Source organism: Opisthocomus hoazin, chromosome 9 (assembly GCF_030867145.1).
Source record: "Opisthocomus hoazin isolate bOpiHoa1 chromosome 9, bOpiHoa1.hap1, whole genome shotgun sequence".
Taxonomy (NCBI): Eukaryota; Metazoa; Chordata; class Aves; order Opisthocomiformes; family Opisthocomidae; genus Opisthocomus; species Opisthocomus hoazin.
In genome coordinates, this window is record NC_134422.1 from 44,676,209 (window position 1) to 44,703,858 (window position 27,650).

A 27,650-nucleotide genomic window follows, 5' to 3' on the forward strand; every position below is an offset into this window, starting at 1 on the left:
CGGCCCGCTCTCCTCAGGGCTCCCCGCCCCGAGCGCAGGCGGCGCGGGCACGCCGCCGGCCGGGCAGCGCCACCGTGGCTTCGCTTCAGCAGGGGCAGGGCCAGGCCGAGCGGCCGGCGGCGGGAAGCGCCTCAGCGGGGCAGCGCGCGGCGGGAAGCGCCTGAGGCGGGAAGCGCCTGAGGCGAGGCGCGCGACGGCACCTGAGGCAGGCTGGCAGAGGGCTCGCGCCGTGACGGAGGGGGGCAGGCGGCTCACGAGCAGCGCCTCGAAGCCTAGCCTCGCGCCGCCGCCCGCGCGACAGCCGCTCGCTTCCCGCCGCGCTCATTTTAAAGGCTCCGGGGACGTCACCGGCCGGGGCGGGCGGCCGCGAGAGGAGCCGTTGCCCCGCCCCCGGCGCGCAGCGGCGGCGGCGGCCTCGCGGCGCGCACGTGCGACGCCCCCTGCCGGGTCCGTCGAGGGGGCCGCGGGCGGCGCCGATAGACAGAGACTGGCGGGGGGCGGGGCGGGGGCGGCGCGCAGGCGCGGTGCAAGCGCGGGGTGGTGCGCGGTCGGGCCGTGGACGGGCGGGCGCGGCGCTCCCATGAGCAGACGCTGCCCGCCGGCTGCCGCCTCGCTGCTGCGGGGGCTCATCGGCCCCGCCGCGCTCTGCCTGGGCAGGAGCATGAGTTTCTGCGGGGCGCCGCCCGCCTGCGCCGCCGGGCCTGCGGGCGGCGGCAGCGGCAGCAGCGGCGGCGGCGCGTGCTTCTCCTCAGCGCGGCTGAGCCCGCCGTGGCTGCGGCTGCCGGAGGTGCCGGGCGCGGAGCCGCACCGGGCCAACGAGTTGCTGCTGCTGCTGCCGCCGGCCCCGCGGGGCCCGGCCCCGCCGCAGCATCACGTCGTCTACTTCCCGGGGGACGTGCAGGTACGGCGGGGGGCGGGCGGCAGCGGCGGGCGGGAGCGCGGAGCTGAGGGGAGCCGCCGGCCGCGCGGGGAGGGGAGGGGGCGGCGGAGCCGGCGTTGCCGGGCTGCGGGGGCCCCGCCGCGGCGGGGCCGGGCTCTGCCCGCGGGAAGCGCCCCTGGTGCTCTCTGTGCCCGTTACCGTCGGTGCGCGCAGCGGGAACGGCCGTTCCTGGAGCCCGAAGGGGAGCGGCGGCCGAGTGGGAGGCTCCCCCCGCGGCACCGCCCGGCCGTGACGCGCCCGAAGCGTGGCCGCGGGCAGCAGGCCGTGAGCTCCCCGGGTGGCAGCCTGGCTGCGGGGCCGTGCGGGCCCCCCCCGCGCCCGGTGCCCGGTGGCCGGGCTGACGAGGCGCCGGGAATGGCGCGGTGCTCCGGAGTCCTGGGCCGCCGGCTCCCCGCCAAGGCCGTCACCTCCCAGGAGCGGGGGTCGCGCCTCCTCGCTCCGGGAAAGGCGTTCCTCGTCCGTGAGGCAGAGGTGCAGAACTCTGTGGATTGTAATTTCAAGGATTGGAATGGCCTGAGGAAACCTCTTTCATTAGCGTTCCTGGGTACGGCTTTATTGTTCCGTAATGAAATAAACTAATTAGTATTCTCTGCCATGATGATTTCAGAGGTGAGCGTCGTTCGTGATTTGGGGGTTAATGTATTTCCATCTGAGCCCCCTATGAATGGGGAATAACAAGACGACAAGGGGAATAAAGACTCCTTACAGCTGGATGAGAGGGATTTTTTTTTCTGTGTAAAAAATAGAAGACTTATGACAAAGTTTTAGGTCTACTGTTTGTCTGTAACAAAATAATCGGTATTTCTGCAGATGGAGATGTTACAGTAAAATTACGTGTTCTGTGTCATACAGAGTTGAATAATACTAATAATATAATCTTCCCTTGGAATGAAGTCAACAAAAATTACAAATGCTTCTATGTGCTTATTTTGATTGTATTAATTTTGGGGCTATTAAAAACGTGTGGTAAAAATATTAAAGTAGACTAATTAAATCTAAATACGCCAGTTTCTTTAACGTGTTTCTTGTTCTTGAATCCTAGCAAGCAAGCACCTCTTCAGTGCAGGTTTCTCTGTTAGTTACAGTCCTTTCTTATGACCGTAAGTACACTAGACAGAGCTGAAGTGATTTCAAAATGTAGTAATGCGTCTTTTCTATTTTTTTTAATTTTTCAGAACTATCATGACATCATGTCTTGCCACCCAGAAAACTTTCAGTGGGAGCACTGGAGCTTTGAAAATATTGCTACCATACTTGCTCGCCGGTTCCCTAACAGCTTTATTTGGGTTGTGAAGTGTTCTCGAATGCACCTGCATAAATTCAGTTGTTATGACAACTTTGTGGCGAGCAACATGTTTGGAGCACCAGAGCACAGCACTGACTTTGGAGCTTTCAAGCATCTCCATGCGTTGCTAGTTAATGCATTCAGACTCTCTCAGAATATTCTGCTGTCCCAGAAAAGTGTGCACGGTGTCAGCAAGAATGCAAAAATAGCTGCTTGTAAATCACAGCCGCAGTCTGTTCCTGCAACGAACGGCTGCTCGTCCACAGGAGGAGAGAGAGATTGTGAACGCTCTAATAATTCTGCTATGAGCTTCATTATACCCTCTGCTGTAGGTGCAGTGTCATTTACTTTGATTGGCTTCAGTAAAGGTTGTGTGGTTTTGAACCAGCTGCTTTATGAGCTGAAGGAAGCTAAAAAAGACAAGAATACAGATGCCTTCTTAAAAAGCATAAAAGCAATTTACTGGCTGGATGGTGGTCACTCAGGAGGAAGCAATACTTGGGTTACTTACCCTGAAGTGCTGAAAGAACTTGCGCAGACAGGAATTGAAGTTCATGCTCACGTTACACCATACCAAGTGTTTGACACAATGAGGTCGTGGATTGGGAGAGAGCATGAGAAATTTGTACAGATACTTGAAGAATTTGGTGTGGAAATAAATGATCAACTGCATTTTGCTGATGATGTTCCCTCCTTAGATAATCATTTCAGAGTTCATGAAGTGTTTTGAGACTATATGCATCTGAATAGTATACTCATTGTAAAAGCGCTTTTGACACTGTAAATGTCGTCATCTAGGTTTCCAGCTTTGAGTAGATGCTTTCTGAAGAGAATACTAAAGCAGTCCTGTGTTGCTAATAGATACCATATGTAAATTTCAGTAGTTGAAAAAGGTGGATTGGGACCCCATACCTACAACAGATGTTGTCATTTGATTCCTGGAAAGAAAGTGTTATGAAGAACTATCCTACACGTGGTTTTTTTTTTTAAAGTGTGAACATTTATTCTCAAACTGTTGGCAGAATTTTTAGCCTTGGATGTCTAACCTCGTATACTTTCTTTAATGGGAGCTTAAAGTACTCAAGGCTTTAAGATGTCTGGATACTGCAATTTAGTAGCTGCCAGGGCAAAAAACTTCGGTCTTCGTCAACAACAGACACAATGTTAGTTTTTTGGCGTAAGGAAAATTATGATTGTTAGAACAATTTTAGTTACATATTTTGGTGAAAATTGTTGTAATTAGTTAATTAAATCTTAGAGTTTTGCAGCATTTCTCCTAACTGAAACAAAGTCACAAATACTTACCTTTGGAATAATAGTGCCAGTCCATTTTTCTTCCTGATGTGTGCCTTGCCTTTTCTGTTGCTATGAGGTTTCATTAATTCATTGTGTAGTATCTGCTAGTGAACAGCCCTTTCACCTGGGGGCTTGAGAATTTTGACATGGCTATGTTAAGTGACCAAGAATGTTGATGAGGCTGTAGTTTATTGCTGTTTCAACATACCTTGCTATTGATTTGGCTATTTTCTGTAAGGACCAGCAGTAATATCTCTATTTCCAGTCAAGAGGTGTCTTTATCCCTGCCTTGGAATGGTGAGGTTTTTCTTGATAATTGCTGCATTGATGTTGATCTAAATTGAGCCGTAAGTACATAATGTATTACAAGTTGCATAAAAATTTTTGGAGTATACTGACTGTAGCTGTTTCAGAATGCTTCAGGTTTTATAACTATTATCTCCTTTAAATTGCAGTAGTTGCTTCTAGAGCCGTCCACAAATCTATTTGTAGAGCCTAATTTTTCTTACGGTAAAAAAAACACCTCTCTAATTAAATACAAAGCTGGACAAATTAGATACAAAAGATGTAATCTAGTTCAGGCCCAAACGTGAATGTTCTTCAGAAAGAATTACTGAAATAAGTGAGAGTATTAGTGAAACTTTTCTGCTGTTGTAAGTAACTTTCCATTTTTCTACAAATAAATCTGAGTCACTCTTTTAGAAACAACTGCAGTTATTAACAGTGAACCAGTAGCTTAAAATGGTTTTGGATTTCCTGGAAGTATAGGAATACAAAAGGAAGTTGGCAAAACAGTGTGAAGATTACACAAACAAATGTGGCTCCGTTCTGAAAAAAGGCCTTTTATTCAACTTTTTTCATATCTTTGATAGCAACATCTTCCCCCTGCTTCTTCCTTCTGGTGACTCTTACACCATGGAAGGAAAGTCCTGGGTCATCTTCCTGCTGTTGGCATCATTAAAACTTATAAGGTTCGCTGGAGGCAGTTTTTTCACAACTCTTGCAGAGGTTGTGCACATTAGTGATCACTGAAGAATGAGAAAAGTGTGGTGAACTCCTAAGAGAAATTTTCTTAATACTCAGAATATTAAGCGTAGTAGGATTGTGCATACAGTGTGCACCTTACAATGTGGCTTTAATAGAAAGCCTACAAATTGCTTGAAATTTCTTTGATTATCCACTTATAAAATAAAATTTAAAAAAACAATACCAAAACACCCCACTGATCTTGCTCCCTCTCCTTTCAGAGTTGGACTGACCAGGCTAAGTTGGGTGTGCTAAAACTTACCCTATCCAATAACAGTGCAGATCACAGACCAATTTCTAAAACAATTCTGTGCCAGCCAAAACAGCAGGAGTAGGTTGTTGCAAGCTTTGGGAAACAGCTGTTAAAATATTGGCATTGTCTTCAGAAGTTTCTGGATGGCTGTCCTATGAAAATAATATTAACCTGCTTGATGGAGGCTGCTTACAATAACTGTTAGATGAAATAAGCTGAAGTGTTGCTGTATTAATTTGAAGAATAAGCACTTTGTTGTAAAACTAATCTTGTTTTGAGACTTCATGTTGTGGAGGGAAAACTGACCTGTTCTTCATTCTCTAAACAGTTGTAGTACTCTGTTGGAATGTGCCTCTGTCATTCACTACAATGCATGCTAAAAATAAATTTTGCAAACAGTGTAGAAAATAAACTGTTTCCAATGGGCGAAACCACTTTGGTGTGAATGTAAAACCACTGAACAAGGAATATGCAGTTAAGTTTTGTGGATTAAGCTTTATCAGGTGTTTGTGGAGACCTAGCTTGAAAAAGTCAGATTTATTTGATAACTTTTCTTCAAGGCAGGCTTTTTATGTGTGTAGTCCGTATCTGTAATTCTGAAACAGCTTATTGGGTCCTTTGTGCCAAGCCTTCCCATGTATGCGAGATGCCAAAGATGTGAACATTTCGATGTTAGTATGAAATGGGTCATAGTTTGTGTATGCCTGTTTTTTGATGTTAACTGTAAAGGCAGTTTTTAATAAGCTTATATGTAAATGCCTAGAGTTAAGTGATTCTCTTGCTTACCTACAGTGGTTTAGTTCAAGATATTTCGGGTTTTGAATGGAGCGAGCAACATTACACAGTCCTTAGTAATAGCTGCTATTCTTTATATTACATGCTTGTTTCTTACACAATAGACAAGGCATTCTTCAGATTTTGAGAAATGCTAAAATGTTTTAAGCTGTGCTTGTTAAATTCCTTTAAAACAGGGCTTGGTTCTGTGAAATTGTCCAGATTCTGTTTGACTTAAATGATTTTATTTTGAGTGCAATTTAAATACTAGAAACTTTGGTAAACTGCTTCCTGTCTAGGACTAATTTCATCGCATCTCTGTAAATGCCATTGCATAAATTGGTATTGGCCCCTAATTTTGAAAGGTGATTAAGTGTCCAAGTCTTAACATTGCTGAAAGGAGCAATCTTTCCTGTCCCCCCACTGATAACATCCTGCTGCCTCCCTTATGGTAGCATGTGCACATTATGGTGAGCTGTTCTGTCTTACTGAAATAGTACTATGGCTGATAGAGATAAGTAACAGGAGCGCTATGTATTTAAATAGTCATAGAAATTATTTTAAATAAGACTGCAGAGTCAGTTCAGGAGTTAGGATGTTACAGCTGTGGATATTCACAGGTAAAAGCAGTTGTGCATGATCATGTGCTCAGGTTTTCCCACCAGGTTCTTTTTGAGCTATTTGCAGAAAGAACATCGTCTGTTTTTTTCCTCCCTTTTACGGTGCTTTTTACATTGCTGTCTTTCCTGAGCTAACAGTTATTTCACCATCTCTTCAGATAAACAGTGTTTGTTGTCTGAAAGTTGAAGCACTGAGGTTAAAGTATACCCATCCATTTACCTTGAATGCTTATTTTAAATTACACGGGGTCTTATTAGTTAATATAAGAGAGAGGTTCAAGAACAGTAAAAATTTTGGCATGCGTGTGCTCTGTTGTGAGCCACGTTTTTAGGTATGTCACTGCCTAGCAGAATCCACAAACGTGAATTGTGTGTCTGGTGTCCCTGTGCAATAGAAAAGCAAAGGTGGATGTCTCGGACTGCAATCCACAAGAGACAGCCTCTTCAAATCACCTTTGCAGTTACTTCTTCACAATCTTTTTAATCTTATATTGAAATCTCATTTCTTTTTTTTTTTTTTTTATAAGGATGGTGGATTAAGGGGAAAAAAAAAAGTTTACTTCTGATGCTCTTAACCTGATGAAAATTTAGACATATTTAAATATTGCTGATGGAGACCCTAAGACCAAGGCTGGCTTTCTGTTGGTCTTACTGGTCTCTTAACTCTGTTCAGATGCAAGGTGACTTTTTAACTCAAATAAAATAACATGAAGTCATGAAGCAAGTAGTCCAAGATCACAGAATGCCTAAGTGGCAGAGACCGGCACTGCTGCTCCCGGAGCCAGACATACTGTTCCTGACTAAATTCATTCCATCAGTATTAACAGCATAATTCACTCCTCCTGCTGACAAAAAACACTTGCACAGGATTAGCTGTCCCACATCACCGTGGAAACCATGGCAAATGGATTCAGGCAGTCATTTTGCATGTAGCGTAGCATGGGTTATAAAGTAGTGATGGTTTTGTAGTTGTTTTCTGTCAAAAGGGTTAAAGTTGGCACTTCAGAGCCAAGTTGTTTCTAAAGAAAGCCTGCAGCAAGACACAGATAACAGTCGGGAGACAGACCAGTGTGGAAGTGCACCAGTGTTTACCCTCTGGGCAATACTCCTGAGCCCGGGTGCCAGACAGAGCCATTGCATCCCTTGCAGGCTATCTGCATAGCTCTTCTCTCTCATTCCCCGTCACTGGTTTTGTGTGATGGAGGTTTTGAGCAATTCGTGTATTGCTTGACAGCTGAAGTATAAATATTTTCACAGCAAAAATTGCCTGTTACTGGGATCGGTGCTATTATTGCAAGCAATAGCTTCTGAGCATTTTTGTACGAACATAGCATTGCACGTGGAGCTGTGTGTTTTACATGGTTGAGCAATTCTTTTAATGTTTTCAGTCTGCTCTTAAAAATGTTGATGAGGACCAGATCTGAGCAATTGGAAAGAAAGGAAGTAATCTGCTCTTATCGCTCTCCAGATACACTTAAAAGAGAGCATTGCTCTTGGGAATTACCAAGTACAGAGCTCAGATCTATCACCTCTCATAGAGTCTGACCCAAACCAAAATACAAAATGTTAACATTCAACTTTATCTCAAACTTAGACAACTGTCCAGAAAAAAATTAAGATTTCATCTGTGCTTCTAGTAGCACCGGAATCTTTGGTTATTCAGTGATACTAACTTAGAGAGAATCCCTTGTAAAAGTTACTGTCTCAGAACTTGTTGTTTTCAACACCTGTGTCGTCTGCATGGAAACCTCTAAAGGTCTCAGGTTTGGGAAGATAGATTTTAGCCAGAGGAAAAAAGAATCAAGTCTGTACAGGAATGTTTTTGAAGCTGTGCAGTTAACGCGTATTGGGATCACACTGTATGTAATACAACCTCTACTACGATAAAATCATCCCATCTTAGTTAAGTTATGAATGAGGCAAATAGTTTCATTCTGCATACTTAAAAAGGATTGCAAATATATTTCTCATCCTTCATGATCAAGTCAAACCCTTTCACATTAGGCATTGAGCTTGACACTTGTATTAAGGACCTAGACACTGTGTAGCTCCTGGAGAGAAACACATTCTTAAGTTAGGTACATCAAATCTTCAGCATTTACTTACATGACAGCCAGATTTTTAGTGACCTGTTTTAATAGTTTGACAAGATAATATTTTTAGAATAATTTTTTAATTTGATTCTTTTCACAGCAACCACATTAAGAAAAATGTATAAACCATTTATCTTCTGAAATCATTGGTTGTCCTTTATATTTCATATGACCAATTAATTCTTTCCATGTGTTGATTTGCAATGCACTTACGTTTTAAAAGCCTCAATCGCCAAATTTTTAGATTAAGTCAAAGTTTGGGCTGGGCCAAGTTTAAACTCCTGATTTCAGATGCTGTCCATATTTATCTTAACTCGTCTTTCAGTCCTGGACAGTCTGCACCACCAAACTCCTCTGTCGAATACACTGTTTGAAGTGGCTGTTCTGAATGCTTAAGATGGTCAGTGTTTATTTTTATAATGTCTATTACCACAACTTCATCTGTTTTATTGTGGCATGATCCCATTTTGCTTTAGGTCTCTAAAGGACAAACTTCCACAAAATGTCAGTAGCTCTAATTCTTTGTGTTATTTCAGTAGTGGATTTTTAAGTGTGGCTACATGGATTTTCTCACTATGTTAGCTAGGAGTTACTCCTTTAATGCTTTCATCATTCATTCATCACTTTATTGCCTGTTTTGTACCACGTAGCACAATGCTTAGAAAGCACCAAGTAATTTTTTATTTTGTATTTTTTAAATAGTAACTTCAAGATTTTTATAACTAGTCACATTGTGCTCAAATTAAGAAAATACGTTTTTAAACTGCTTGGTTTCTTCTTTTATAGTATTTCAGAACAATTGTTTTATAGAAGTTATCAAATAAGAAATTGAAGAAACTGGTTCAAAGTGAGAAAAAGGGTGGCACTGACAGAACAATTACTGTGCTGGTTTTCCAGCTGACCTATGTAGAATAGTTTTTGTTAATCTTTCTTGAATACGCACTTACATCACATCTGGTGGGGTTTACTGGCAGTCTTAGAGAACTGAAAATTAAAGGGGTCATGGGGAGGGAAAAACCCCAACCTACTGTCATTGCAGAGATTTCTGACAGAACGCTGCAAGAGAAGCATGAGCAGGGCGGGGTTACCCACCAGCTGACCAGGGTGAGAGAACCTCATTTGCTGACCTATAAAAATAAAATGAAGGCTTCATTTTAAAGTTTGTAGTGTGAAGAGGCACTAGCTGCACTTGCTATAGCACTTGGCTCACATTTAGTTCAGCATGACCCTCTCTTCCCAGCCAGAAACGCACTTTGCAATCCAAATTTGATGCTAGCCTAAACAAGTGAATTATTGCAGCTTTCCTGCTGGGCTTCCTCAGCACTAGTAACTGCAACTGAGAGTTGCGTTTGGCCTAAGGTGTTTAGATTAACAGTTTAACAGCCTCCCTTAATAAATAAAAAAGGGGACTGAAAAAATATTCAGAATGGCATTCTGAATGCTTGTGGCTTGACAGATGTTATGTATGCTTTTTACACACATACTATGAAACACGTGTTATTACAAATCTTGGTATCACCATCAAGTGGCACAGCAGTGAATGCATTTCTCCTGCAGGATTCTCCTCCTCTTACCTTCTCTCCCCAAGAGCCCCGGATGGCTCCCGCCCTCCCTTGGGAGCACAGCAGGCACTCCTTGCAAGCGGAGACACAAACAGGTCACTCATACACTTGACTGCTGCTCCAGGAAGCTTTCCTTGTTTATGTTTGAGCGTTGAGGAGGCCTGGGAACACCAAGCCAGCACTTCTCTTTTGGGAACAGCTAGCACCTCTCTGTACTAGCACACTGAGGAACCGCTGGGGGTTAGGGTTAACAGTGATAGCTGTGCAGGCACCGTGCTGGAGCACAGCTTTGTCGAGCCCCGCAGGCTCTCTCAGCCTCTCCATTTAGATCTAACACACAAAGAATCTCTGTACACCTCTGCAGAACAATTCAGATGGGGCCCTCGACATTACCAGCCCAACAAAGTCAAGAGGCTTCCCCAGCCCAACAGACACACACATTCTGTCTCAGCAGCGTACACAAACGATCCTTGTTCATTTTAAAAAAAAAAATATTGGGAGACCTATTTGCGATCCCAAATTTAAATTCTAACCTCAGAAGGTACAACGATGCCCATCAGAATCGCTTGGCTGGTTCCATTCATGCCTATTCATTAAGATGGCCGCGTGCCCACTCACATGGTAGCAGACTATTTTCACTGTGTTGAACTGCCAAGAAGAACAGGTTTAGAAGAATAATCTGCACAGTGTTGCAAGCCCCTGCTCCTCTGGAGAAAGATTTTTCCAGCACTTTATTAACACTATGTATCTATTTAGTCTAAGAGCTTTTGACAAGTTACAGTTCTCAAAGAACACTGCTGGAAGTAACAGACTGACCTAAATGTCAGATAAATGCTGCATTCCCCAAGGAGCACAAGTATCAAGGTCAGAGGGATTTCAAAGGGACAAGGACAACCTCTCTTTTCTGTGAGAGGCCCGTCTTTATTTCAAAGGGCTTTTGTAAGCACTGCTTTCTGCTGAAAAGTAACCATCTACAACACCTCTGCAACAGGCTCCATGCCCAAAGGTGCAACGCAACGCCCTTTCCCGTGGTAACGTGATGCATCTCAAACACCGCTCCCAACAGATTCTACACCTATTCCACAACTGTGGACTTCATTTCAGATTCTAGGACTGTGGCTGGATGGATTTGAGGCACATTAGCTGCAAGGGTTTCACTGCAGTGACAACCAAAGTTTCCTGCACAATACCTAATTCCGCTAGGAAAGGGGTAAATTATTTACCTTGCCATCAAGGTACTGCACAACTCCAAGATTAACCTTGCGTGATTAGCTTTTGCTTTTTTCCCATGCCCACTCTCAGTTTCACCACAAGAGGGAGCAGAAACTCCCCACACTTATTACCAGGCTATTAGTCAAAAGAAACCATGACCGTTAGATCTACCACCAATGGCTTTCTTGGGCCTCCTCAGAAACCACTATGGTTTTCCTAAACTTTAGTAAACGAGGTGACATCAGGAATATGTGCAGTTACTTCTAAGCATACATGCTGTCCGCCCAAACTTTCATTCAGAAAAATTTAAGTAGAACAGTCCCAAAAAAGTAGAGTTGTAAGTGCAGGTGCTGCAGATGTAAGCCTTGTAGACGGGAGACCATCTCCAGATCAAGCAGACTGTGCACTCACTGCACATGAAGAAAAAACAAGAAAAAAAATCTACAAGATAAACATTCATCTATAACAAAGTTTATCAACAGTTTTTATTAGTCTTACAGCAAGTGTATGTATGTACACATGGACAGTTTCCATATTAACGTACGATTCTCTGCTTTCACAAGAGCTTGACGAATTACAATGTGTTATTTTATTCATAATCATTCCTATAGGCTTTTTCTTGGATGCGTAACACCATTCTCCGAGCATAAAAATCCCTGTATTCCTCAGGTAGTTCTTCAAGTGTTTTCAAGGCCCTGTCCAAGATCTGTATAGCTCTAGAGGCTGCTGTGGGATCTTTATTTCCGTAAGTGTCACTCCTATCATAGGACTCAGCAGGAAGGTGCTTCCAAAAGACATTCAGTGCCACTCCAAATTCCTCAGAAATTACATTGTGGAACCACAAAGCTGTAAAGAAGAATGTCTAAAATGAAAATTACTATCTGAAACTTCCACGCGACTCATAACAAACATTCATCCCTGAATATATCCTATTCTACCAAATTTAAGAAGTTCTTCAAGATGTTTATGTTGATCCACAACTTCACACAAAAATAACAATTGCTGAAGTATAAAGAGATATTCAAATGTGAGCAAATAGTAAGCATGTGTAGGATGAAAATAAGACATCTCCCCTGTTCACCTCACTCATCTCTACTGTGAATGCAGATATATATTTTCACAGATTTAGTCCCTAACCTTGCACAGATTGTCCAAGCATTAATGTGAACCACGAGCGTCAGCCAGGTCGGCCATGCAAGTTGCTGATCTTTTCGTAATAAAGTCACGAGGCTTTTCAGTTGAATCATCATGGCTGTGGTAAGGAAGCAAACGCACTTCTGCCTCATTAAATACATTTTAAAAATAAGTTTAATATGGTATATTTACCCTATTTCAATTTTAAGGTAAAAGACTGAATACCGTGCTTATTGCAGCTTAGTTGCTTGTTTGTGCTGAAGACACAGAAAAGCTTCCTCTGAGAAATGAACAAGTTTCTTTCAGGTTATGAAGAGGGGCTGCTTCTACCTTCTCCCTAATAACCACAAACATTTCTCAAAGAACATCTCCTTTTTCAGTGATGTGCATTCCAGAACGTTGACAAAGCTAGCACTGTTCTCTGGACTCAAAAATCCCTGTACTCCCCAGTCATTCTGAAGAGTGCTGAGCATGTCTTCAGTTTGGACCAGCACACCTACTGGCAAAGACAAACTAGCATCTGTACTGCACAGAACAAAACAGAAATTACGTACCTTCCACTAACTGTAACCAAAAGATTCTTTAGAAAGAAACCTAAATGGTAAATTCAAAATTAAGTAACGACTCCAAGGCTAAGAATCTAGTTTAAATCTTCCTAAAACCCTACAGCCTTCTTGTTTACTGGCCTGTTTATACTGTCCAGCTAATATGACAAGCAACAAAGTAAGTATCTGCCACAAGCTCATGACGAGTTAAAATAAAAAATTAAAAACAAGTAGGAATAGTTCAACAGGAGTAATTCAGATGCCTTTCGCTTATCACTAGAATTGTCATCTTAGCCCAGGAAACAGCTTTGTATTTCCTGCTCATGCAGAAAATGATTAGGAGTTGTCTTCTCATTCCCCAAAGGTGATTTCAAATTTCTAGAAGGTCCAGTAACTCTACCATTATCAAATCACATGCCTCACAGTTCTTAAGTGACAGAGCTACAGAAAAACAGAAATGGTGCTTCACTCAAATTCTGTCATGAGAAAACTCAGGTCACTGAAGTAATTTCAGATTTCACAAGCTGATATTATAATGCTAATCTATTAAGACACAAATTCAGAAGCATACAGTGTAATCTTGAGGGAAGGTAGGACTTGTAGGTAGATATAATAATACCTTTTATTGGGCAAATTAGTACAGTTGGAAGAAGTAGATGAGTTTTGCCAATGCCCTTAGATGCTTCTACTTATAACACAGAAATATTTTAGTAACCTCTTACCATCCCTAGAAATGAGAAATTGCAAACAAAACTGTTTAAAAACAGAGCATGGTCAGGAACTGTTTGTTACTTACCTGGAATAAATAACACATCTCCTGCTTCCAGCAAACACTGATAGCGCTTGGCTTTCACAAAAAGGGGATATTTCTCTAAGTCTGGGTTGTCCACATCCAGCACCTCTGATTTAGTACCTAGGAAAGTTTTCAGAAGTAATGAATAAATGTTCCTACTCTTCCACACAGTAACAAAGTTTTATCACATTGCTGGAAATGGCAGTTCTTGAATCAGCTTTAATACTGCTTTACTGCTCTGTAACTCTTCTAAAAACCAAGCAAACTGGATGGTGCTCCTTATTTACTGAAGAGACATGTTCTCCTGTTGTCTGTGTTTCTCCTGTAACTGCAGCCTTATTAACACTGAAAGACACTTTCCCTGACATTTAAAATGCCGCACTGAATCCAGACAGAGCACTGTGCTCCTCCACAGTTGGGTGCTGAAAACAGAACCCATCGAAGCTGCTGTGCTCCTTTGCAAATTTCATATCCTGCCCCGCTAAAACAATCAGTTTTGACTAAAGCAAACAGCATCAGAATTATGGGACCAAATGACTTTTTATATCAAGCCGTCTGTTAGTGATTTTTTTCTACTGTGCAACACCTGTGAGCTGGAAAGGCAACTACGATCACCAAACACTGAACTAGATAAATGTGACATGCATACCTGATAAATATAAATATGGTGCATCTCGAGGACTGTACAAAACAACTCTTTTTTTCCCTGTTACTTGGATTAAGAAGTTATCCATCACCTGGAATAAGCATAGTAAGAGAGATGTCAGCCAAGAGTTAAGAATCAATGCATAGCCTGCAACTAATCTAATCTAAAATATCATCAGCTTAAAAGAGGGAATTATTTAAACTTTCATATGTTAAGAATTAGCTAAAAGAGCTTCCATATACAGTTAATCCAAAAAACTCCAGAATGTTAGTTACTCTATCCCCTTCGCTGCATATTCTTGACACATACTGTATGTAGAAACATAATGTGTTGCTTTCCAACAACTTTGTGTTTTTCCTTAAACAGGAAGCAAGTTCTTCCTTCTTAAAGACATACTGTGCTTTAGACATACAAACCACCAAAATGTAATACAAAACATATATGGAATTCCTTTTCTTTTTCAGTGTTACTTCTACCTCATTTTGCTGACTTTCTATTGATAAAGGATTCTTTTTCCTAATTATAATGCAAAAAACTATTTTTCTTATAAATACATTTATTCAGAATTACACTGCAAAATGTTAGAAGACAATCTTATTTGGAATCTACCGCATTACAGCAACAGACCACCCAAATAATTGTACAATTACCAGAAATCTGTCCATTAGAATAAAAAAATGAAGGTAATCTTGAAGAGGAAAATATTGAAAGTTACTGTCTTAAATATTTTTAACTGAAACTCAAAACAGTAAAAAAAAAGGAAAAAAAATCAAACATCATTTAATCTTACAAGTATGGAATTAGACACAAAACCAGTAAGATACTATGCCCACACAATACATCTATTTAGAATTTACTGTACCACCGCATGTGACTTGTTCTACTATTTCAAAATACGTGAAGTTTGTCATTAACAGATTTTTGTCAGAGATCATCTCAACTCTGTAATGCCATCTGCAACATTTTATGCTAAACACGTGTGTTACTTACATCATAATGTGTCCATAACTGTAATCCAGCTGAGCTGATACGGAAGACACTAGAGAAAAACTGTTCCTTCTCAAAATACTCTGGAATCTGAACATCTTCTGCCAAAACAGGAAACTGCTTTCTAATATCTGCAATATCCTGAAACAAAAAAGGGCATAATTCTCAGAGCGCCATGCATGCACACTAAAATAAAGGAGCATTTCACTATCATTTCCCATCATATGAAACACGGGGCTCGAACTTCACCACTGGCGAACAGTTGAAAATAGCAATGCTTTTTGATGGTCTCCTTTTCAGCACTGACTTCATCAACGATAATAAGAACAGCAGAGATCTGCTTTGAACCATGGCTGCTAGAAATCACAATGAAGGAACAGGAGATCATCAGAAACCCATCAGAAACCCATCAGAATGTAAGTGCCTAAAATAGTTGCTGTTATACATTTAAATGTTCTGGCCTAAATCTGGTCAGATTCACACGCCACGTGACCCTCAACAAGTTGTGTGCCTGTACTACACAGCCAGCAGATGACAACAGGCTTTAAAAAAATATTCCTAAACTGCTGCTTTACAATATTAGAACTGTAATGTCAAGCAACTCACCTTCCTAGCATCTTCACCCACTGACCGCAAATAGTACTTTTCATCCTAAAGAGAACACAAAATCAGAGTTGTTTTGGTGGGGTTTTTTTAATACGAATTACAAGCATGCTTGAACAAAGAGCCTGAATTTTCTCTTCAATCTAATGCAGGGCTTGATTAAAACACGGTACAAATAAGCGGCATTTACAAACTCAGCTACTCTGTTATACTGCCTTTATCTACTGCTCCCTGCTGTTCACCTCAAGAAACAGCAAAAATATGTTCGTTCACCGAGTGTAGAAGGGCGAAGTAGCGGGAGACTTGTCAACTGCTTCAGCATTGCTGTTACTGAACAGATTCAAAGCAAATGCAGATTACAAATCAAGTTCTTCAGAACACTGATGCAGGAAGCTATTTCAATTAGCTTCAAAACTTAGGGCATTCCATGTAGCATAAAAGGTGAAGAGCACATCTGCATTCAAAACTGTTTGCTTCCCAATCGCAGTTATCTGATAAATCACTAGTTTGAACACTGCTACATAAAGATAGCCACACATTTGCTACTCACAAATTATGTTACAATAAATCTGTATTTGTATTTTGATCGCAGATGTAATAAAAATCTAAAATATCTGCATGACGTTTTCTTGCAAAACACATAAATTATAGCTACTATTCTAAAGTAAGACTTGATTTCTCAATTTTTTTGCTGGAATTTTTTCTCATGTAAGCAGTTTTTGTTAATAGGAACAGGACCACTGAAGTTAACCACACTGTACACATAGAAAGCAATTTCTGAGAAAAATTACCTTCTCCTCATATTTGGCTCCAAGCCACACAAAACTGTTAAATCTAAGATCAAGTGCTTTATTGGAGTAAGACTTTAAATTACAAGGCATCGTTTTCCCCTCTGTATACTGGCAAAATCACCGATACAAGTAACTGTGTCGCTAAGTAAATTACCTCAGAAAGAAAGTACTCCTTGTGTTTGACTTCAGCTGCTCTTCGTACAAATACATCAAAAGGCAGAGTTCTGAAACACAAATATTTAAATTTACACAATGGCTCAACGTAACAACACATGGTCTAAATGCTAGGGTTAAAGTCATAAGCTCTCTTACCAAATCTAGTATAATTGAAGATGCAATATGCTGCAAGTTGGTTTTTTTTTAAACATGGTGACTACTCAGTGTTTGCAGTGGATGTTTGAAGAGTTGTATTGAGATAGAAATCCTACTCTTACAAACCTCTCTGCTTTCGTAAATTGTCCCAGTGCAGATCCAAACCGAGCCATGTAATTGCTGCGGCTGGAAGGTACCTCGGAGATCTTCCAAGTCCAGCCCCCTTGCCAAGAGCAGGGTCAACTACATCAGGTTGCCCAGGACAGCACCCAGTTGGGTTCTGCCTATCTGAAAAGATGGAGACTCCGTAACCTTTCTGGGCAACCTGTTCCACTGTTTGACCACCCTCACTGTAAAAGAAGATTGGGGGTTTTTAAATAGTTTAACAGAATTTCCAGTATTTCAGCTCATGCCCATTGCCTCTTGTCCTGTCACCATGAACCACTGAGAGGAATGCAGCTCCATCTTCTTTACTCCCTCCATCAGCTATTTATGCACTTCGATAAGATCCCCTCCTGAGCTCAAGAGGTCTGAATGGTCTGAGACACAGCGCAAGAAATTTCTTCACAGTCAGATTAGACTCAAACTGTGGCCAGTGCCTGACAATAATTGCTTATACTATTTGTCTAACACTGTGTCATTTTTAGGCTTGTTTACTGTACATTTTTATAAATTTGCAGAAAAGCTCAGCATCAAGAAAACTACTGCAGATCAAATACATATGCTTATATCTATGCATTTTCTGCTATGAATTTGTGCATGAACACAGATACCGATCTTCATTTATAGATCTATGAAATTTATTTCAGTTATCCGATTTTTTTTTTTAGCTGAGCAAAATAGGAATCTTGGTATTTTCTTTACAGTTTTGCTTGAATTTATTAAACACAACTTCAGAAGATTCAGAAAGAATCACTAGGCATTAGAGCCTGTCCCTCTGAAGTCAGTAGAAGTGTTACATGTTTGCTTAAATAATGGGAGCTTTTCATAAGGATTACAGATTTTGGCATCAGTTGACAGCTGAATGGCAAACCAAGCACAAGTAGTAATAGGACAGGTACTCATTGTTATGAATATTATGTTGAGAATTCAATGTGATGTTCATTCAGCTCAGCATCTCACACTGAGTGTCACTGGACAAAGAATATATTGCATGTAAACATCAAATTTCAGAGCAGCCACCAAGTACACAGGGATAAGAAGAAACTATCCTCAAGCAAAATGTTTTGTGATCCTGTTACCCCCCTAACAGAACGTGACCTGCATCTGACAGTACTTAGACCACTTCTCCACACATTTTAGGCTTGTTTGTAATAGTCAAACACAACAACCGCTGAAGTCAGGGGAAAAACAAACAAAACCCAACCCTCTGACCTCAGCTGAACTGCTACATCATGCCCATTTACATTTGCTGCTGAAGAAAGTGAGAGCACAGCTCCACGAAAGCTTAAACTGAGGCATGCCGGTGCTGCCACAGCTCTGCCCTTGCTGTCTACCCTCATCATCCCATCTCCTCCCTTACGCTACCACTGGCACTCATCTGACCTCACGGTGAACCTGCTAGCGAAGCTAAAACAGCAGAAAAACATTCAGATTTCTGCAGCGCATCACAACGTGGCTGAATGAGTTCCAGAACCAACACAAAGACAGGGTAGGAGCATGCAGCTTACAGCAGAGCTGCAGTACTACTCACATCTATCAGCTTAAAATCACGGAACTGCATCTTAAGTCCTCAGTGTTTCTATTCTTTTAGTTCTGCTTATTCTCCTTTCATATTAGAACAAGGGGCTTGCTGTGGAAAGGGTCAAAGCTTCCTGAATTTCAGGTGAAGCAGGTGAAAGTCCTAACACCGGCTACAATGAAGCACCTCAGAGCACCTCCATATGGTGGCCCACAAACCGGCTAAAACTGGTATGCCGCATCAGCTGCGTGTGAGCTCACAGTAAGAGGTATCATAAAAAGAAACAAAACATAGCAGGGGAAATGATATACGGCGATAAGGCCAAGTCATTCAAGCATGACCTAATTTCAAAGATCCCAAAGTTCATTACGCAGTGAGCAGAATATAGCATGATTATAAGGTGTGTTTTCCCCTGAACAACGGCTCCACTCACAGAAATGTGCAGCTCGTTTGCACTTATAGCATGTGCTTCTGCCATCTTAGAAGTTTAACAGACTGAACACATCTTGTTCCCACTTAGGGAAGACAAAGGACAACTAAACCAAAGGCATTCACCCTTGAAGAACAACACAACAACTGAGATTAGATGAACTCTGAAGAAACGTTTCGGCTACACGAGATGAACTTCAGAGGAGATCGAGAGCTTATGTGACCCGCATCAAGATTAAAGAGCTGGTGAAATGCGGGGTATCCAATAGTGTGAATACTTATTCTGAGACCTGCACATGCTAACTTTGAAAGGAGCTTGGTTCTAATTAGTAACATCCCCCTGGAGTGGAACAGCATGCCTGCCAGATACCAGCATTCAAAGAGGCTCAGATACGCGGTATGTCAGGGTCTAGCACTCTCAGCAACATTGAAAACGCACCATATAATTAGAACAAAACAGCGTATGGTCTAGTATCAGGTTTGGGGTTGGTTTGTTTGTTTGTTTTATTAACACCAGCAAACGCCAGGATCAAATTTCCTACAAGAGCGCTCTGTCAAAGTATCTTTATAACAGTTCTTCATGCCATTGCTTGTACAGCCCGGTTTGGCCCCTCCTTTCACTCTGCAGTATTTATTCAGGTTGTTGAGATATCTGTGGCACGAAGTGAAGACAGGGAAATTGAGGACAGCACTTTGATACGTAATTTAAAGTTTTCACAAAGTATCTTCGCATTCTCACCCTCAGCTTCAAACAGATGCACCCTATGTCTGACAGCTACAAGCGCGTGCCTTTAAATACAAGAGACCTTGAAATGAAGTACCTATACACAAAGTTCTTACTGAGGAAATCCATCTGTGGCACCGCCGACACGTGAATCTTGACTTCTTTGGATCCTTCGGCTTGGCTCAGGTAACCGACCGTCCACTTGGTTGTGCAAGCGCCCAGCTCCATTCCCTCCAGCACTACCGGCTTCCTCTAGGGAACAAAAACGAAACCACAACGGTGAAATGACCACAGCACCCAGTGCAAAAAAACAGAACTCGTTTGTCACACTGAGCGCGGGCAGAGCAGTCAGGCGAACACCCGGACCCACCACACGCAGCCACCACCGGCCCCGTTCGCCAACGCACACGGCGGGTCAGCGGGCTGGATGCGGGAACCGCCGCCCGCGCCTCCCGCGCCGGCCAGGCCCCCTCTCCCGGGGCGCGGGAAGGGCGCGGGGAAGTGGTGACCGTACTTCCGACACCCGGCAACGGGACCAGCCGCCGCCCGGTCTCCGGCCCTGCCGGGGCGGGCGCTCGGCGGGCCCCGGCAGCGCGGGGAAGCGCGCCGAGCAACAGCCCGCGGGCCCGCGCCCCGCCCCGCCGCGGCCCCGCTCCCCGAGCCGCACCCGGGGGTAGAGGTCCCGCAGGAACCACTCCCGCGTGACCCCTGCCAGCCGCGCCACCGCCACCGCCGGCTGCTCCCGCCGCGCCATCCGCCCGCCGCTCCCCGCGTCCGCCGCCCGCCGCTCCCCCCGGAAAGCAGCGCTCGCGAGGAACCGTTCCTCGCCCTCTCCCGCTAGGCGAGGGCCGTGCGACCAGCGGATTTCCCCCCGCCTTCGAGCGGGGGTCTCGAGGAAAGCTACGCGCTCCTCTGAGCCAGCGCGACCCCCAGCCGCCGCTCCCCGGGAGGACGCCCCGCCAGGTGAGAACCGCCGGCGCCGGCCCTGTTTCCGGCGGGGCGGGCGCCGCGGACGGACGGGGCGGGGACAGCGGGGAAGATGGCGCTGCGCGCGGCTCCCGGCCGCTGGCTCGCGCGCGCGCTCGCGGCGCCGGGGGCGGCCCGGGTCCCTCCGCCGCCGCCACCGCCGCCGCCTCCCGCCGCCCCGCCCCGTCCGCGCGCGCCCCGTCCCGCCGCGCGGTTCGCCAGCACGGCCGGGCGCGGGCCGGAGGCCGAGGGCCCGCAGCGGCGCGTGGTGGTGGTGCGGGTCACGAGCCCCCTCGCGTGGCTCCGCACCCGCTGCTGCCACCTCCTCATCCGCCTCTGCTTCGACCGCGAGTTCTGCACGCGGGAGTTCACGCGCGGCGCCAAGCAGGTGCGCGGGGCGGGGCGGCGCGCGCGGCCCCTCAGGCGCCGCTCGTGCCCCGGGGGGCCCCGGGCTGGGGGAGCGGCGGGCGGGGGAACCGGAGCGCTGCGGGGAGCGGAGCCCGTCCCCAGCCTCCCCCCTGGCGCGGCGGGGGGCCGGTGCGCGGGTGCGCGTCTCCGAGGCGCGTCCCGGTGCGCGGTGTCAGCAGAGCGGCCCGGAGGGAGCCGCCTGCAGCCCGTCGTGCGGAAGGCGCGGCCTCCTGCGGTGGGACTGGCGTTACCGCGTGCGGTTTAACCGGGGAGGGCGCGGCCCGGAGCGTCCGAGTGCGTGAGACAAGGTCGGCAGAGACAGGAGAACCCCGCACCGCATTGGCTGCCGTGCGTGCGGAGCCACGGCTTTGCTTTGCTTTGCTTTGCCCTGCGGTGTTCTGTGCGTTTCTACTTGCGGTGGAGTCCGAAGGGCTCTGTAGCGTTTCACGAGTGCGCCGAGTGAATACGTAGACGCACCGAGTGTAAACAGACCTGCGAAATGGCGGGGGCAGCTGAGCTTCCCGAAGTTCAGAGACTACAGCAGATTTATAAAGAAGTTTTGTTAACTGGAGCTGCTGTTTTGACTGAAACCGGGAGATAACCTGGGAAAAGGGGCAGGGGAACGAAATATTTATAGGGGAAGACACAGACTGTTTGAATTATCAAAAAAAGAGAAAACAACTTATATAGACTACTGTAATACCTTTTTTTTTTAAGCAAGCTGTGCATTCACTTGCCTGTTACCAAAAGGTTTGATGCTTCAAATGAGAAACCAAAAAGAAACATTGCATTTTTATCAGTTCACAGAATCACATTTTTAGTGCTGGAGGGCTTCCATGTCCATAAAGATATACTCTGCAAACTCTGAAATCTTACATCATGGAGCATTTAGGTAGCTTGTCACATAATGACAGATTTGTCTGAAAAATAAGCCAACTTGCAGTTACTTGTTCATGTGTTTGTTTTTTTTCCGATAGGCCTTTTCTGTTGTTTCAAAGCTGCTGTCTCAGCGTCGGCTTGACCTGCTGGATGAACTTGTATCAGCAGAGGTAAATGCTTTCCATCTCTTATTCTAGCGATTGATTTTCTGTTACGAAGTATCATGTATTCAGCCTGTCCTTATCTACAAATGCTGCCACTTTGGTTTAATGTGGGAAAAACAGCGTAATGCGGAACGGGGCAATTGTTTGTCCTGAAGCTTTTTAATGGTTAATTTCAAGGCATTTAAAGTTAATGTATTAAAAAAAAAAAGATATACGTGCTATTGAGCATAAGGACCAGTTGCCAAAGAGATTGCTGGGGTGCCAGAAAGGATTGAAAGGCAGTGGTTCTGGGTGGTAGGTGGAATGGCGTGCCTCTGCTGGTGTAGGCAGGTGGCTGACGCGTTTGGTCCGCGCACCAGTGTTCGGATGAAGGAAGGAGCGAGTTTGTGCTTATCCCTGCTGCGCTGGTACGTACCCACCCCAAGCGGACCATACAGCCCGTTACTGGTTTCGGCTGCAAGGCCTCAGTCTTGTGTCACGGTCTCAGGGATGTGGCTGACCCGGCTTCGTTAAACATCAGTGCTGTGTGTTCTGTGTTTTTTATGAATTTTTAATTGCTGAAGTTGTCTTGGCCTTCCCAGGGGACGGAGGTAGCAGATGCATCAGAGTCAAGTGGAGGAGATACTTCAGGTCTATGTCTGCCTTGTTACTGGATGTCAGCGTGGCCTGCCCTATTGCCACCATGCCTTTGCAGCAAAAATTTTGGTGCTGTTCTAGTGCATCGCCACTGGACAATCTTGCCTCCTCTCTCTGAGCAGAGATAGCAGTAAAATGTGAGTTTGTTTCATATAGTTGTTCTGAAAGAGCATCTCCCCTTCCTCTGCTCATCTTAAATTCTTTAGGTGATCCAGTTAACAGTGATACGGAGACCTCATGTGACCAGAGCACGTAGTGGACGAGGCTGTGATACCACACTGCTTTGTTGTTGCTTTGGCCAGTGAATTTCATACCTGCAAAATGTGCTAGAAGCCAACGTCTTCTAGTGACGATTGCCTCTTGCTTCCTTGTGACTTCTGGATTTGGTGGTTACTCAAAAATGGCGATTCAAGTTAGGCTAAAAACCGAGTATGAATTAAAAATAAGTGCTGCACAGCTTTGTCCTTCCTTGTGTCTTTCTTGTGTGGTGTTTGAGGTGATGCCTGTGTTCAGTTCGTGCCTCACACCCTTCTTCTACTTAACACAGCTGTGCAGGTCTCGGGACACTGAAATACTATGGGTGTGAATGTGGTATGGAACTTTGGTCCCAGAGCAGTGATTTTTTTCAGTCTTTTCTGATTGTGTATGCACTTTTTTCTAGTGGAAATGTGGATCAGAAAATGGCAAAGATAAGCTTAGGGGTAATGGAATTGATTTTCAAAGAAATTTATGAAAGATAACTAAGAAATAATTGAATCAAAAGCCAAGAAATGTACACGTAGTGAGAAATCAGCAGTGGGAAGGCAGAGTGTAAGTGTGATTGCAGAAGCAAGCTTAGCGGGTATTTTCTGGGCTTACATGCCTTGCTTTGCAGCTACTGATTCAACAGAACCTTTTCAAAACATTTCTTTTTTTAAATACTTTGTTTTCATTGGCTTGAGCATTAAATGGATGTTCTTCAATGTTGCTGCATCACGGTTTGGGAGAGCCCAAACTTCCCAGTGCCTTTTCACTTCTGCTGTTGTATACGTTATACAGATGTTTTAGCAATATATCTCATTTCGTTAACTGCAGTAGAAAAGATTGTTACTTCAGTTTCCTGATGAAAAACTGAAAGTTCTTCTGAATTTAGGTACTTCAGGTGCTGAAGGAAAAGATTTCTTTGCTCCCTGACAACCACAGGGATGCTTTAGCAGCTGACATTGATTCAATCATGTACACAACAGAAGGAGATGTTCGCTTTTACTACGGTGATGATGGTATGTTTAGAATTCTAAAACATTTCAGCAATGGGCAGTCTTATTTCCTGGTTTAGCTACTAAGCAGGCATTCTCTTTAGAGATGTGTCTTGGAGTACTGTTTGTCGTTCCTTGTTCTTCTGTTTGTAGTTCATATGGGTAGATATAGTTCCCTGTTTTCCTTTTAAACCAGAACCCGAGAGATTTTTGCTAATAAGTCGTGGTACTGTTTGGACTTCTGTTTAGGTCTTGGTCATTCGTCTTCTCGTGTAATTTCAGATTCTTACATTATTAGCCCTTAGCAATCTCAAACCGCTCAAAAACAATTGTTCTACTACACGCAGCAAGCTATTGCTTCAGCAATGAAAATACATATTCCAAGAACAGTGAAGGCTGGATAACGAAATAAGTTTTGCCGCCTTCACTTCTGTTCTGCTTTTGTGGAATATACTTTGTTCTAGGACTTCTTGATTATTTGGGGTTTTTTTTCTAAGCTAGTGATGAGCTCAGACAAGTTTTTCTTTTGGTTAAATACCATCATTATGTGCTCAGTTCCCTGTCAGACACAGTTGAGATAATTTGAAATGCTCATTGGAAGACCCATGGCTAGATTATAAACTATTAGGCCCAGTGAACTTTTTTCCTGTTTTGGGGCATAGGGAATTTTTTTTCTCTTAATTTGCTCCTGAGTGTCAACTACTCTACGTACTTTTGTAATATCAGTGGTTGGCTTTGGATATTGTGGTAACCAGCTTTCCTTCATACAGTTTGATAGTGTAGGATGTCACGCAAAACTCATTATAAAATACATACCTTTCTATAGAGTGCATTTTTATTGTTGCTAAACAGCATGAATGTGGCTTTAAAAATAGTTTCATCATTCATTATTCTATCATGCATTCTTTATGGCCGAAGTCAGCTGCCCTTCCAGGGTCTCGCTAGAGTGTGTGCTAGGTTGCAGACAGGAGTATTTGACCAGTGGGAAAAACCTTATGCCTGGATTTCTTTCCGACAGGAAGAAAGTTTGTTAGTATCCTGATGCGTTTCTGGTATCTGAATGGTGCTGACCTGCCTGATGAAGTACCAGGTGAAACCAAAGTTTTCCAGATTGTGTTTGGAGATGAAAGCATAAAAGAAAAAAGACATCTTTTAACAGCAAACTATGAGTAAGTTTACTTGTCCCTTTGTTTTTTTCGCTCCATGTGAGTGGGCTAGCTGTGTGGAAAGCAGTTTGGGATGTAAAAGCATTCACACTGTACTAGTGCAGAACTTAATACGTTTGCCTTGCTTCTGATCTAAGTTAGTTCTCATCCAGCTTTCCAACTTTTATTCTGGGGCCAAATTTTTTAAATACCCCTTAAAGTCAGTATGTTACTACCTTGCTTCTGAGTTGAGATTAACTGAAACTCTGTCAGGAAGAGCAGTGGTTGAAGCATTGTATGAGGTTTCTGATCCATTCCTGTACTGCTCCTGCAGCTTCCAGGAATTAGGCCAATTTCAGTCCTTGTTTCCCATGTCTTGTAGCACAGCTAACAGCAATGCAGTCAAGCCAAGCAGTCGAGAGTGGTGCTGTTGACTTGTCACTTCCCGCACAGACGTCAGAACTGCAATTAGCTGAAAAAGTAGCTCATGAAAGAGGAAATTTTTTAGCCAAAGGCTTTCTGCAAAAAGGCAGAACAAAGCAAGCATCACCTGGTGTTCAGATAATTCATGCCACTCTCACCCCAGGCCTCAAAGCACACATTAGATGGATGGGTTTTCGTAGAAATGCTTGTAAATAATGTCTGTGTTGGTGTCCTAATCTCAGAGCAGTGCAGAAATACCTGCACAGTTGGCAAAATGTACTGAAAATAACATTCTCAGAAGTTGGAAAAAGTGAGAGAAATGGAATATGATCAATGACTTCTACATCCATGATTGAAATGGAGAGACTATGGGGTCTAGACAGTCAGGAGCTCTGAAACAAAGGAAATACTCTGAGGACGCCAGTGCTGTTTGCCCAGATAGATCTTTGTGGATCCATCCCTTAGCAGAACTCAGCATGTTTTTTAGGGTTGGAGGCTTCTGAGGCTCCGTTAGCCTCAAGAACCTTCCCTGGAAGCCCTGAATGCCTGTTCCTAATCCCCAGCAGAGACACCTTTACAAGCATGTGTTCCTTCTGCTGTTTACAGTGCTAACCTAAACTCAAATGGGCAAAGATACTACAAGCCTCGGAAGCCTGGTGTTGAGTATTTGGGTGTCTGGAGAAGACAGCTTCCAGGAGGGGATTTGCATGTGGTTGCAAAGCAATGAGGTTGTACTGCTCTCGCCCACAATATGCAGGTTACCTGGGAGCATGAATATTCAGCCTGAAGCTCAGGCCTATCTGTAGATGACAAGCAGTCAGAACTGACGTGCTCAGGGTGGAAGGCATTAATGACTACAAAAGGAAGAGAAAGAGTCTTTGAAAATAGGGATGGACATTTTCATTTTCCTATCAACAGCTGCAGAATTTTCTTTTAGGGAGATTCAGTACTACTGTTAGCTTGATGTTTGATGTATTTCTGAAAATACATTACTTTTTTAAAGTATAATTCAGTAAAAATGAAAATTTTGGGGTAGAATGCATAGCATATGATTTCCCTTTAAAATGCAGTTACCATCCCATTAAACAAAACCCTTTGTTTAGACATGAAAATCTACCACAAAGCTATATTCGTAGTTACCACTGGTGAAAACGGAGTGCTTTCTTGGTATCGGGGGTCTTTACTGTTGCTGCTTGATCCTGTCCGTGGGATCTGACCCAAAACACTCTGAAGTCAATGCACTTTGTTTCTTAATATAGAATTAATTTTGATCTTCCATTTTGGGGCATAAGCATCAGAGTCTTAAGGAGCTTTTGCAGGAATAACTTTCAAGTAAAATGTTTCTTCATGGTTGCTTGTTGGTGTTAGTAACCCTTGAAGAATCAAGTACATTTTCACAACTCTTCACCTACTGTCTTTCCCATTCCAGGTTCCAAAGGGAGTTTACAGAAGGAGCAAAACCAGACTGGACAATTACACGGATTGAACATCCGAGGCTATTAGAATAAACGTCTTCTACAGTCCTTTTATGTACCATTATAAATGTTCTGATGTAACAAACATCAGGCTTTTTTTTTGGTCTCTCTTTCCCCTTCCTGCCTTCTGCTCCAAAAGAGGGGTGAATTTTGTATGTTTGATTTTCCAAAATTGTTTCTGAAACTCACACTATGCTGCAGCGTTACAATAAAGACTTTTCCCTGTGGCAGGCTCGTCCATGTTTAATTAGTACTAATGCTCATCCAGGGCGTTTGCACAGCGCAGTTTCGTGCAGGCTGGTACTACCGATGTGCCGACTTCTTACCTTCTGAGAAGAAATGGTGCTGCCTGAAGATAAACAACACTTTTGTGGCTGGTGGTCCTTCTGAGTTGTTTTCATATGTTCCTCTTTTCCCTAGGGACTGTACAGTGTGTAACTGAATAATAGGCAAGACGAAATAGAGGTAGATGGGCTTCTTGGGTTGTCTAGCCTCAGCAGTTCGCTTTGAGATGATCTTACTTTTGAATATACTTGAAATTAAGAAAGTTAGAGCCATTATCAGTATTTGGTACAGGACTGGAGTAAGAAAAAACTTCTAGCATTGTGCTGGG

At 43.8% G+C, this 27,650-nt stretch overlaps 3 protein-coding genes across 4 annotated transcripts; 2 read left to right on the forward strand and 1 right to left on the reverse strand.

The window, feature by feature from the left end:
* Positions 1-543: 543 nt before the first annotated feature.
* C9H2orf69 (chromosome 9 C2orf69 homolog) lies at positions 544-3,231 on the forward strand. The gene is made up of 2 exons (XM_075430866.1): positions 544-901; positions 2,116-3,231. The coding sequence occupies exons 1-2, from the start codon at positions 581-583 to the stop codon at positions 2,953-2,955; spliced, it is 1,161 nt and encodes a 386-aa protein (XP_075286981.1). The 5' UTR covers positions 544-580; the 3' UTR covers positions 2,956-3,231.
* Positions 3,232-11,525: 8,294 nt separating this feature from the next.
* TYW5 (tRNA-yW synthesizing protein 5) lies at positions 11,526-20,528 on the reverse strand. Of its 2 annotated transcripts, none has more exons than XM_075430726.1 (8): positions 20,374-20,528; positions 19,804-19,958; positions 16,715-16,784; positions 15,773-15,817; positions 15,170-15,307; positions 14,183-14,270; positions 13,537-13,653; positions 11,526-11,907 (listed from the first exon to the last, which is right to left on the reverse strand). In XM_075430726.1, exons 1-8 carry the CDS (start codon positions 20,458-20,460, stop codon positions 11,651-11,653), a joined length of 957 nt encoding a protein of 318 aa, XP_075286841.1. In that variant the 5' UTR covers positions 20,461-20,528; the 3' UTR covers positions 11,526-11,650. The 2 variants fall into 2 exon arrangements, with proteins under 2 accessions (XP_075286841.1, XP_075286842.1); XM_075430727.1 differs by lacking the exon at positions 20,374-20,528 and adding an exon at positions 20,077-20,155.
* Positions 20,529-20,745: 217 nt separating this feature from the next.
* Positions 20,746-27,264, forward strand: MAIP1 (matrix AAA peptidase interacting protein 1). Its single transcript, XM_075430728.1, has 5 exons — positions 20,746-21,060; positions 22,058-22,129; positions 23,892-24,018; positions 25,013-25,163; positions 26,992-27,264. Exons 1-5 carry the CDS (start codon positions 20,746-20,748, stop codon positions 27,068-27,070), a joined length of 744 nt encoding a protein of 247 aa, XP_075286843.1. The 3' UTR covers positions 27,071-27,264.
* Positions 27,265-27,650: the final 386 nt, after the last annotated feature.

Coding starts and splice junctions, on each gene's coding strand:
- C9H2orf69 (XM_075430866.1), top strand. CDS start 581: ATGAGCAGACGCTGCCCGCCGGCTGCCGCCTCGCTGCTGCGGGGGCTC. Junction 902..2,115: donor ACTTCCCGGGGGACGTGCAG/GTACGGCGGGGG, acceptor TTAATTTTTCAG/AACTATCATGACATCATGTC.
- TYW5 (XM_075430726.1), bottom strand. CDS start 20,460: ATGGCGCGGCGGGAGCAGCCGGCGGTGGCGGTGGCGCGGCTGGCAGGG. Junction 16,785..19,803: donor AGTAAGAACTTTGTGTATAG/GTACTTCATTTC, acceptor TTTGTGTTTCAG/AACTCTGCCTTTTGATGTAT. Junction 14,271..15,169: donor AGTTATGGACACATTATGAT/GTAAGTAACACA, acceptor TGCTTATTCCAG/GTGATGGATAACTTCTTAAT.
- MAIP1 (XM_075430728.1), top strand. CDS start 20,746: ATGGCGCTGCGCGCGGCTCCCGGCCGCTGGCTCGCGCGCGCGCTCGCG. Junction 21,061..22,057: donor TCACGCGCGGCGCCAAGCAG/GTGCGCGGGGCG, acceptor TTTTTCCGATAG/GCCTTTTCTGTTGTTTCAAA. Junction 24,019..25,012: donor CTTTTACTACGGTGATGATG/GTATGTTTAGAA, acceptor TCTTTCCGACAG/GAAGAAAGTTTGTTAGTATC.